General features: G+C 52.7%; 1 protein-coding gene across 1 annotated transcript; it reads right to left on the bottom strand.

Annotated features, from left to right (window-relative positions):
- Nucleotides 1-3,035: 3,035 nt before the first annotated feature.
- BEST4 (bestrophin 4) lies at nt 3,036-9,277 on the bottom strand. The gene is made up of 10 exons (XM_054490554.2): nt 9,208-9,277; nt 7,012-7,175; nt 6,830-6,924; nt 5,921-6,154; nt 5,532-5,686; nt 5,057-5,134; nt 4,566-4,763; nt 4,363-4,443; nt 4,083-4,237; nt 3,036-3,937 (listed from the first exon to the last, which is right to left on the bottom strand). The coding sequence occupies exons 2-10, from the start codon at nt 7,161-7,163 to the stop codon at nt 3,664-3,666; spliced, it is 1,422 nt and encodes a 473-aa protein (XP_054346529.1). The 5' UTR covers nt 7,164-7,175; nt 9,208-9,277; the 3' UTR covers nt 3,036-3,663.
- Between the last annotated feature and the right edge of the window lie 1,835 nt (nt 9,278-11,112).

The raw sequence follows: 11,112 nt of genomic DNA, 5'->3' as shown, positions 1-11,112 counted from the left end.
CTGGTCTCGAACTCCCAACCTCAGGTGATCTGCCCATCTCGGCCTTCCAAAGTGCTGGGATTACAGGTGTGACCCACCACACCCGGCCTGCTTTTTGGGTTTTTTTAGATAGTCACTCTGTTGCCCAGACTGGATTGCAGTGGTGTGCAATCTCGGCTCACTGCAACCTCTGCCTCCTGGGTTCAAGCAATTCTCATGCCTCAGCCTCCCGAGTAGCTGGAATTAATAGGTGTGCACTGCCACACCCAGCTCACTTTTTGTATTTTTAGTAGAGAGGGTTTCACTGTTGGCTAGGGTGGTCTCCAACTCCTGTCCTCAAGTGATCCACCCGCCTTGGCCTCCCAAAGTGCTGGGATTATAGGCGTGAGCCACTTGCCCAGCTTTGTGCTTGGATATTGTAATAGGGCTCTCAGGCCAACATTTTCAAAACTGAACTCTTGTCTGCCCCCACCTGCCATGTTCCTTTCAAGAGTCAGGATCTCACACTAGGCTGGAGTACAGCGGAGCGATCATTCCTCACTGCAGCCTCAATCTACTGAATAGCTGGGACTACAGCTATGGTGCAGGGCCCAGAATAATCATTTTATTTTTTTGTAGAGATACGGTTTCATGTTGTCCAGGCTAATCCTGAGCTCCTGGCCTCAAGCCTTGGCCTTCCAAAGTGCTGGGATTACACACGTGAGGTACTGCACCCCACCAAAATTATATTTTTAATGCAACAGCTTCCTATCTCATCAATGAAAATCCTTACCAAGTATTATGACTTGATGTGACCTAGCTCCTTCTATAGTGACTCCCTCCATCAGCCACACAACCATCCTAGCTTACTGAACATACCTGTACACATGCTATTCCCTTTGTTAGGCACACTCCTTCAAATATCCACTTGGGGCTGGACACTGGGCATGGTGGCTCATGCCTGTAATCCCAGCACTTTGGGAGGCAGAGGCCAAGGCAGGAGGATTGCTTGAAGCCGGGAGATTGAGACCAACCTGGGCAACAAAATGAGACCCTGTTTCTACAGAAAAAACCCCCACATGGTTCATTCCCTCCAGGTCTTTGCTATGTCACCCTAGTGAGTTCTTGCCGGATCACAATATTCTAAGTTACAGTCACCCCTCTGAACTGTCTTATACTTCGCCTATTTTTTCTCTTTATTCCTTAATCTGACAAAGTTTGCTCTTTTCCCTTTGGAATGGTACTCCAGGGAAACAAGGATATTTGTTTCCTGCTGTGTCTCTGGCACCTGGAAAAGTGTATGGACGTATACTGGGTACTCAAATATAATGCAAGATTAATTGGGGAAAAAGTCTTGAGACTTTATTAAATTTGAAGTTTGGCCAGGCATTGTGGCTCACACCTGTAATCCCAGCACTTTGGGAGGCCGAGGCAGGTGGATCACTTGAGGTCAGGAGTTCAAAAACCAGCCTGGCCAACGTGGTGAAACCCCATCTCTACTAAACATACAAAAAATTAGCAGGGTGTGGTGGCACGTGCCTGTAATCCCAGCTACTTGAGAGGCTGAGGCACGAGAATCTCTTGAACCTGGGGAGGTGGAGGTTGCAGTGAGCCAAGATCTGTCCATAAAACCAGTGGATTCTTTCTCTAAAGTCTTGAAATCCATCTATTCTCCATTTCTACCACCTTCACAGATGACCGTTCTCACCATGAAACAAGGCTTGTAAAAGCTGCAGGAAAAAAAAAAACCCTCAAATACCTTGTGAATGAATGGCTATCATTGTGGGGTGCTACTGTCTCCACATTATAGATTTGGAAACTGAGGCTTAGAAATAGTCACTATTGGCCAGACGTGGTGGCTCACGCCTGTAATTCCAGCACTTTGGGAGGCTGAGGTGGGCGGATCACCTAAGGTAAGGAGTTAAAGACCAGCCTGGCCAACGTGGTGAAACCCCGGTCTCTACTAAAAAATACAAAAAATTAGCCGGGCATGGTGGTGGACACCTGTAATCCCAGGTACTCAGGAGGCTGAGGCAGGAGAATTGCTTGAACCCAGGAGGTGGAGGTTGCAGTGAGCTGAGATCAGGCCATTGCACTCCAGCCTGGGTGACAGTGCAAGATTCTGTCTCAAATAAATAAATAAGAAATATTCACTACCCCATGGACATACAGATGGAAAGAAGCAAAGCCAGCATTAGAATCCAGTCAACTGACCCTGCCAGAGGCTGGAGTCTACTCACTGCACTCTAGTGTCCCGCCTCTGTCTTCCTCCTCTGTTCTGGCATTTATCCTGTGGCCTTAATATTCAGTTTTGGCCTTCACTGATTTCTTTAGGTGAAGACTGGGATTTAGAAAGCAAGAATCGTATAGGAGCATAGTTTTATCAAAATTCCAATGTAGTGCTCTGTGGCAGACTGTTTCCAGAAGACTTTTTTTTTTTTTTTTTTTTTTTTTTTTTCTGGAGACAGAGCCTGGCTCTGTAACCGAGAGCTAGAGTGCAGTAGAGTGATCTCGGCTCACTGCAACCTCCGCTTCCCAGGTTCAAGCAATTCTTGTGCCTCAGCCTCCCAAGAAGCTGGGATTAAAGGCATCCACCACCACACCAGCTAATTTTTGTATTTTTAGTAGAGATAGGGTTTCACCATGTTGGCCAGGCTGGTCTTTAACTCCTGGCCTCTTGGGATCCGACCACCTTGGCCTCCCAAAGTGCTGGGATTACAGGCGTGAGCCACTGTACCCGGCCACAGAAGGCTCTTTACTTACATCAGCCGAGTGCCCCCAGCACTGCAGGCCCACCATGGAGATGGGCCCAGGCTTCCACCCATAAACTGTACTTTTTACCCCTGTGTGGTTGGTGGGAGTGGAGAAGAGCTTGGCACACTGAAGTGCAAATGCTAGTTCTAGGGTGGGTGGTGGATGGCTGCCTTCACATCTGACTTTAATCAGCCTCCAAGACAGATTCCCAAACCCTTCCTTCATCTTCATCCTACTGCATGCATGCCAATTCAATTTTAAACAATTATAACTGCACAAGTAATAAATGTATTCTCAATATAAAGAAAAACTAAGCAAAACCTAAACAAAAACTTGAATATATTCTCAATGTAAACAAAAACTTGAACATTACAGACAAGGCAAAAGTCCCCCAGCACACACTGACCCCTCTTTTGAGTAAGGTTACCAGGGTAAGGTATACCCCTTCAAGCACCTTTCACATGACTCTCAAATTGTGTTTCCTGGACCAGCAGTACAGCATCACCTGGGAACTTGTTAGAAATGCAAGTTACTGGGCTCCATCCCAAATCTAATGTGCCAGAAATGCTGGGAGTGGTGCCCAGCACTGTTTTGACAAGACCTTCCGTGATGCTGATCCTTCCTCAAGTTTGAGAACCACTGGCCTAGCTCCCTGTTGCTGTGAAGCTAACCGTGCACCTGGGCTCTAGCCCTTGATGCCTGGGCTCATTTATTTTTCTAGCTTCACGTCCCCCAGGCAACACATCCGACCTTCTCTCCCACCAAAGTGGACACATTCCCAGCCCTGGCTCAGGCCCTTCTCGCCATCTTCTCTTTCAAGTTCTGTCCCTAAATGCTCTGGCCTTCAAGGCACACAGGAAAAGCTGCTCTAATAGAGCTGGCTGGCAGGACCGGGCACAGGAGGGAAGGAGGGCAGTGGGTGGGGGAAACCGGGCGGGGGCAGGGGAGACCTCAGGGCTCCAGGGCCTCGTCCCCCGACTCCGCCGTCTCCTCCTCGATGCGGGCTGCGGCCTCGGGGTCGCCGCCCTCCTCCGCTCGGAAGCGCAGCAGATGCGGGGGGCGGGGGGTGCCTCGCACGCGGCCGAAGTTCCGGAGGCTGATGGCCGGGGAGGGCGCCCCTACGCCTAGGAAGCGGCCGAGCAACGGGGTCTGCGCGGCGGGCGCGGGCCGACCAGATCCGGGGGACGCCTCCACCTGCAGGCTCTGCTCAGGGTCGTCGCTCATGCTGCGGGCGGGAGGGCGGGCTAAGCCGGGGCACAGGGCGGGAGCGGGGACGCGGGATCGGCTCTCGGGGAGGGACAGAGGCATCAGTGCCCCAGAAGCTGAGCGAGGACCCACGTGCCGGGTCAGGTCCGGCGCAAGCCACTCACCGCAGGTTGAAGGTGGAGCCCAGGAATGAGGGCCGCAGAGACTCGGCCGCCGTGGCCACAGTGTAGGGTGGCTGCGGCTGGTCCTCATCCCAGTACTGGTCCTTCTCAGCAGGGGGAAGGTTCTGGTACATTTCGTCCACGGATAGCAGGGACACCTGGGCCACCAGCAAGTTACAAGGATCCTCCTCTCCTCTCCTTCCCACGGCGGGGCTGAGAGCTGACCGGGAGAGTGGGCCCAGGAGCTGCCCTGGACTCCTGATCCTTCCTGATGCTTGCTCACCTGCAAGTTGCGGTCTATGAGCTGGTTTGTCTCAAAGTCGTCATCATCTTCACCAAATGGGTTGATGATCTGTTCAGCCACCTATAGGTGGCAGAGACAGGGTTTTCTGGGCTCAGAGCCCCACTCTTTTTCCCCAAAGTCGGGGCAGCCCCTGTGCCCACATCTCCACAGAGCAGGTTGGCATGCCCATCTGCAGTGCCCACCTTGAGCCAGCCAGCGTAGAAGAAGAACTGCAGCAGAGTGGTGAGAGGCACATACATGTCCGGGTCTCCCAGGGCTGGGGATGGCTCCTGGCCCGGCTTCAGAAGCTTCTGAGGTTTGGCAGCCCCTGCCTCTGGCTCCACAAACTGGCGGCCAACCAGGGAGAGGGCAAAGAAAGAGTAGACGGCTATGGTCACCACCTGGAGAAGGAAGAGCCAGGCTCAGTGCAGGATGCAGCGGGCCAAGAAGAAATGCTGCCCCTGCCTCGGGGGATCTATGGGAAGTCTGACAAGTAATCAAACATGTATCCTGGTGTGTCAGTACCAGTGGGGACAGGATCACCTTGGTGGGGGTGGTGGGAGGCTTTGAGGATGAACCCAGTGCCTCAGGGGACTGAAATGGCCAGGCAAATACCATTGCTAATTCTTCTCATCTCACACACAGCACAGGACATACAGTAGGCACTGGGACTCGGGAGGGGAGAGGCAGTTACTTGGGTGTAGACGAGGGGGATGCTGATCCAGTCATAGTGGAATAGCATGCTGCACTTGGCTCGGTACTTGTTCAGCTCCTGGGGGAACAGCAGGAACATGAAGTCAGCAGAGGTGAGGAAGGAACAGGGGTGCCCAGCACAAACTAGGCCTGGGCCCGGCCAGGAGGCTCTTTCTTATTCTGCCCTCAGAGGTGTATTAAGATGGGGTGCTTGAATCCCAGCTCTGCTAACTAGCTGTGTAACTTAGGCAAATTTCTTTTCCACTCTGTGCCTCAGTTTCCACACCTGTGCAAGGAGGATGATAGTACCTATCTCAAGAGTTGCTGTAAGGGATGAAGGAGTTAACACGGGTACAGGGCTTCCAAAAGGCCGGGGTATACAGTTGGTGCCATACAAGTGTTAGGTACTAAAATTATTATTCATCTTTAAAATTAGAGGGAGGAGGGCAGATGGGTTTGGTCCGGGGCCCACTCACTTCCAAAAGTAGACAGAGAGCGATATCATCACGGATTCGCCCGTCCCTCCGGGCCTGGGCCGCCAGGTTGGTGAACCAGACGCAGGGGACCCAGTACTTGTTGAAGTCGGATTTCAGGCTCTCAAACTTTTTCCTCTCTTCCTGGGACATGAAACCTGAGGGGGTAAAGCAGGTGGGGTGCAGTTGCACCCTCTGCCGCCAGGAGAGGCTGCTGTCCCGCCGTCTGGCTCCCCTCCCTCGCGTCCACCGGCTGTCCCAGGACTCGCGGTTCCGCGTTCCTGTCGCAGTCCAGACCCTTCCCTGGAGGCCCTTGCTCCCAGGACTCTCCGAGGAGGCACCTGCATCCGGCCGTGGGCCGGGCCCCCAGAGGCTCCCGGCGGGCAGCGCACCTGCGTCCACCACGTGCTCCATGGTGGGGAAGCGCTTAAGCACGCGGGTGCTGACCGAGCGCAGCACCAGCACGGACGCCAGGTTCGCGTATCGGATGAGGGTGCGGCGCAGCAGGCGGCCCCGCTGGTCCACGCCGTGCACGCTAGCCGAGATGACGCACATCAGCTGGTCTGGCAGCGGGATGCTTGTGTACTGGGACCACCAGCGGTTCACCACGAGAGTCACATAGAAACCTGCTTGGCCGCCGTGGTAGAGGGAGTAGGAAGGGAGGGTGGAGAGCTTGGGGGTCGGAGCGCCTCGCCTCCCCCAGCAAAGGGCCTGGTCCAGGCCAGTTGAATCGCGGCAGGGGGAAGGAAACATTCAGCTCCAGTGCCCTGCTGTGCGAGGCCAGGAGGAGGGAGGAGGGCAAACTTCCTTCAGCAGAGGGAAAGTGGGAATTCAAAGCCAGGAGACTGCTTCCCAGGAGGGTGGGGAAGGGGTTGTCACCTCTGTCCAGCTCCCCTCCAGTGCCCAGGGTGGGCTTGTGAGGCCAGCAGGTGTCTTGTGCCTTGCTGGAAGTGAGGGTCCGGCAAGTGATAGGGCCCTGCCCTCTGGAAGTCCTGGACCCAGCACCCAGCTCCTGTGCCTGCTGGGCCTTCTCTGGCTGACCAGGCAGGCTCTGCCACTGTGTTGAGTAATTCTTTTTTTTTTTTTTTTTTTTTTTAGCAGAGTCTCACTACATTGCCCAGGCTGGACTGGAACTCCTGGGCTCAAGCGATCCTCTCACCTCAGCCTCTCGAGTAGCTGAGACTGCAGGTGCGTCACCACACCATCTGTTGGGTAATTCTGACCCTCGGAGATGTCAACCCAACCCAGAGGTCAGGGAACACAATGAGGAGGACACAGGGAAAACTAGAAGGGAGCCTTACCCAATACAAAGGACAAGGGGATGAGGTCCGCTGAGCGGTTGCAGTACCGGGCCACCTGAGCATACACGTACCTCTGCTCCTGGGTCAGCAGCAGCCTGGGGAAGGCAGGTGTAGGCTTGGGTTAGAGGGAGGTGGGTGGCCCAGTCTCCCCACTTCCGCCAGCTCTAAGACCCTGCCCTTACCGGTAGGTGATGCTAAGCACAGCGTACAAGGCCCCGAAGAGAAGGAATTCCTTGTAGAGGAGCTTGTAGATGCTTCCCCTCCAGCGGAGAAGCAGGCCAGAGAAACCTCCGAAGCGGGCCTCCGCCACTTTGAGAGTATATGAAACCGTCATGGTGCTGGGAGCCTGGGGCAGGAGGTCACAAGAGTTGCCCCCAGGGCTGTCGTTTAGTTCTCCAGACAACCTCCCTTCCACTCTGGTCTCACACACCCCAGCCTTCACCCTGCATCAGTGGACAAGGGGGGTAGGAGCCTGCAGAGCAGAAAAATACACCCCACCCCCTGCAGAACTCAGCAGTACATGGGCAAAGCCAGGCTAGAGTTGGACAAGGTAGAACTGAGATCTGTGTCCCTTCATGCATGAGGCTTCCTCAAGCTCCTCTTCAGCCTGCAGGGCTAGGGATAACCAGATCCTGAACTGCTGCGGACAGGAGACGCAGCTCCAGCCCAAATCCACTGCTATTCCTTGGGGCCTTGCTTTGGAAGCTGATTAACTAGAACTACCAGGGCCCAGGGCACTCTCACCCTCATCCCATACCTGCCTACCTGCTCTGGGCAGCAGCCCCTGTGGAAGAAGAACTGGGCTAGACTTCAACCCCCACAGACTTAAGTACCTCTGCGGTCCATAAAGTTAGGCTGGACTGAGGCCTATCATTGATGGATTGAAGCTGTCATCCAGCTTCCCCTGGTGCTGGGAACTGGGTGTGTCTCCCTACCCCTGTAGGGTTGGGCTGGCATTTGAGTGGCAGAAATGCCACCTATACTGACCCAACAGCTCACACAGACGACACCATGTCCTTCAAGCCAGTATGACAGGGGTTATTGTCCCACATTTCAGGTGGGAAGACAGATGCATGATAAACTTATAATAATACCAGCTGCTGATCACAGAGCACTAAGTGACAGGAACCATGCCAAGGGCACTACTAGGTCATCATCTCATGAAATCCTCATCACAGCCCCATGAGGTAGGGAATCAATCATCCACATTTCACAGATGAGGCTCCAAGAGGTAAATGACTTGCCTGCAGTCGGCCATACAGCTAGAACATGTTGGAGGCAGGATTCAAAGCCAGGGCTGATGGACTTCCAAGGCTGTAAGTGGCCTAGCAAAGGCATGAGCTCCAGGACCCATCCTGTGCACTGGCCACACTCCCAGGCTTCTTGTACAGGGTCTGGCTCTTCCCCATCCATGCCACGGGGCTGACAGCCATAGATCTGGAAGCTTAGGCCTAGGAGTGCAGGCCCCATTAAGCCCTGTGTCCAACATCCTGACTCCTAGGGGTGCCCAGGATTTGAGTGGCCACTTTCACCTCTGGAGGAAGTAATACCTAAGGCGCCGATAGAAATAGAACCTCGGCCGCCAGGCAAGGTGGCTCACACCTGCAATCCTAGCACTTTGGGCAGCCTCGAGGCAGGTGGATCACTTGAGGTCAGGAGTTTGAGACTAGCCTGGCCCAACATGGTGAAACCCTGTCTCTACTAAAAATAGAAAAATTAGCAGGGCGTGGTGGCACGAACCTGTAATCCCAGCAGGTATGTGGGAGGCTGAGGCCGGAGAATTGCTTGAACCTGGGGAGGCGCAGGTTGCAATGAGTCGAGATCGTGCCACTGCACTCTAGCCTGGGTAATTAAAAAAAAAAAAAAAAAGAAAGAAAAAGAAAAGAAAGAAAGAAAAGAAAAAGAAAAAGAAATAGAATCTCAATGGGAGAATTGCTTGAACCTGGGAGGGAGAGGTTGCAGTGAGCTGAAATTGTGCCACTGCACTTCAGTTTAGGTGACAGAGCGAGACTGTCTCAAAAAAAAAAAAAAAAAAAAAAAAGGCCAGGCACTGTGGCTCATGCCTATAATCCCAGCACTTTGGGAGGCCGAGGCAGGCGGATCACCTGAGCTCGGGAGTTCGAGATCTGACCAACATGCAGAAACCCCGTCTCTACTAAAAATACAAAATTAGCTGAGCATAATGGCACATGCCTGTAATCTCAGCTCAGCTACTAGGGAGGCTGAGACAGGAGAATCGCTTGAACCCGGGAGGCAGAGATTGCGGTGAGCCGAGATCATGCCATTGCACTCCAGCCTGGACAACAAGAGCAAAACTTTGTCTCGAAAAAGAAAAGAAATAGAACCTCAAAATGGAAGAGAATTGGCAGCTCACTTACCCTCCCAGTGCTGATGTAAGTGAACACTGAAAAATCCCTGGTGGTGGTCCTGCCCCTGTCTTGTTTTGGGAAGCTCCTCCCCCTACACTGTGAGCTGGTTCTCTTCTGCAAGTTTCCTAAAGAGAGGAAGCATAGAGAGGTGATTAGGAGCACAGGCTTGGGAGTTGGACAGACCTGGGTCTGAATCCCAGCTCTTTGTAACTGTGCAAGTTACCTAATCTCTCTGAACCTCAGTTTCCTCCTCTGCAAATCAGGATCAAGAACGCCTAACCTAATGGGGCAATTTTGAGTATTCACAGAAACAATGCCTACGGCCTAAAGCACTGTGGGTGGTTGGCTTGGGCTGCTGTTACTATGAAAATCTGAATCTGTTCTCTTTGGTTTCCTACTACTGGTCCACTCTTGCCTCCCAAGCCTTCCAAGCCAGACAGTCCCTGAGAAATAAAGAGGCAGAGACCTTTTCCTCATGTCCTGCTAACCTGCCCCAGACCAAACAGTGCTGGATCCTGGCTTTTAAGCTGGATACACAAGGCCCTCTGAGACTTACCCGCCTCTACCCTCATCACCAGCCTCTGCCTAGCTCATTTTAATTTTTTTTAATTTTAATTTTTGTGAGTGCATAGTAGGTGTATATGCCTAGCTCATTTGTAACCGTTCCTTCAAGGTGTGGCTCAGAGCACCCTCTAGGAAGCCTTCTGTGGTCTTCCCCAGGTTGCTCCTCAAAACCCTCTGGGTTTTCTCTGTTGCAGCAGGTTAATCACAGTGGCCTATGATCTGTTTACAGGGAGATCTCCCCTCTAGCCTATGAGACACCTGAGAACGGTTTTGAATCTGATTCATCGAGGTAAAGCTAGATTACAGTGGCTCATGCCTGTAATACTGACACTTTGGGAGGCTGAGGTGGGAGGATCACTGAAGCCCAGGAGTTTGAGACCAGCCTGGGCGACATAGTGTGACCTGTCTCTACAAAAAATTTTTTAAAATTAGCTGGGTATGGTGGTGTGCACCTATAGTCCAGGTACTTGGGAGGCTGAGGTGGGAGGATCACTTGAGCCCAGGAGTTTGAGGCTGCAATGAGCCATGATATGGCCATTGCACTCCAGCTTGGGTGACAGAGTGAGACCCTGTCTCAAAACAAAAACAAAAACAAAGAAAGAAAAAGAAAAAGAAAAAGCTTGAAACCAAGCAAGCTTCTTTTTCTTTCTTTCTTCTCATCCTTCCCTCCTTCTCACCTCCCTCTACCCCCTCTTTTGTTCTCCATTTCTCTCTTCCCTTTTAAGATGAAAGACATCTGATCCCCCACCCCACCCCTGCTATTTTGTGAGATTTCCCAGATGAGCCAAGATCTGGAAAACTACTCATGGCCTGACTGGAGTTACGTTCTCCTTCCAGGTCTCCCATGTGACATGTCAATATGAGCCAAGATCTGGAAAACTACTCATGGCCTGACTGGAGTTACGTTCTCCTTCCAGGTCTCCCATGTGACATGTCAATATGAGGAAAGAACAGGACTCAGAGAGAGAGAGAAAGAGTGTGTGTGTGTCTGTGTGTGTCTGTGTGTGTCCAGGACCTGACCTGGGGAAGGTGAGACACCAGCTACTGGGCCTCAGGCATCATGGCCAGGCAGTTCATTCTCATGCTCCGATCTGTGGCTTTCCTAGAGCATCTGGGCTGCTTACCACTTAAAGATGTTCTAGGACTTGGAAAGCCAGGTCCTGGGAGTGCAGGAGCTCAGGCCGTGTCTCCCTGACAGCTCTACCCCAGGAAGACCAGCTGGCTGCATTTCAATCCTGCACCCCCACCCGCACCTGTGGCCCTCACACCTCTGCTTGTTCCCAGCCTTGTGGTCTGTGAATTTCCCACAGAGCCCGGGATAAAAGTACGTGACCTGAAGCCTCTGCCAGA

This window comes from Pongo pygmaeus, chromosome 1, assembly GCF_028885625.2.
Source record: "Pongo pygmaeus isolate AG05252 chromosome 1, NHGRI_mPonPyg2-v2.0_pri, whole genome shotgun sequence".
NCBI classification, from domain to species: Eukaryota; Metazoa; Chordata; class Mammalia; order Primates; family Hominidae; genus Pongo; species Pongo pygmaeus.
Note: the sequence above shows the minus strand (reverse complement) of the source record. Positions and strands in the feature narration are given on the sequence as shown.

Bases quoted from the DNA above. Each gene is read 5' to 3' on its own strand.
- BEST4 (XM_054490554.2), bottom strand. From the start codon at position 7,163: ATGACGGTTTCATATACTCTCAAAGTGGCGGAGGCCCGCTTCGGAGGT. The intron at 6,925-7,011 runs GTAAGGGCAGGG...TGCCTTCCCCAG, and splicing joins GTGCTTAGCATCACCTACCG to GCTGCTGCTGACCCAGGAGC. The intron at 6,155-6,829 runs GTAAGGCTCCCT...GCGGCCAAGCAG, and splicing joins CCCCTTGTCCTTTGTATTGG to GTTTCTATGTGACTCTCGTG.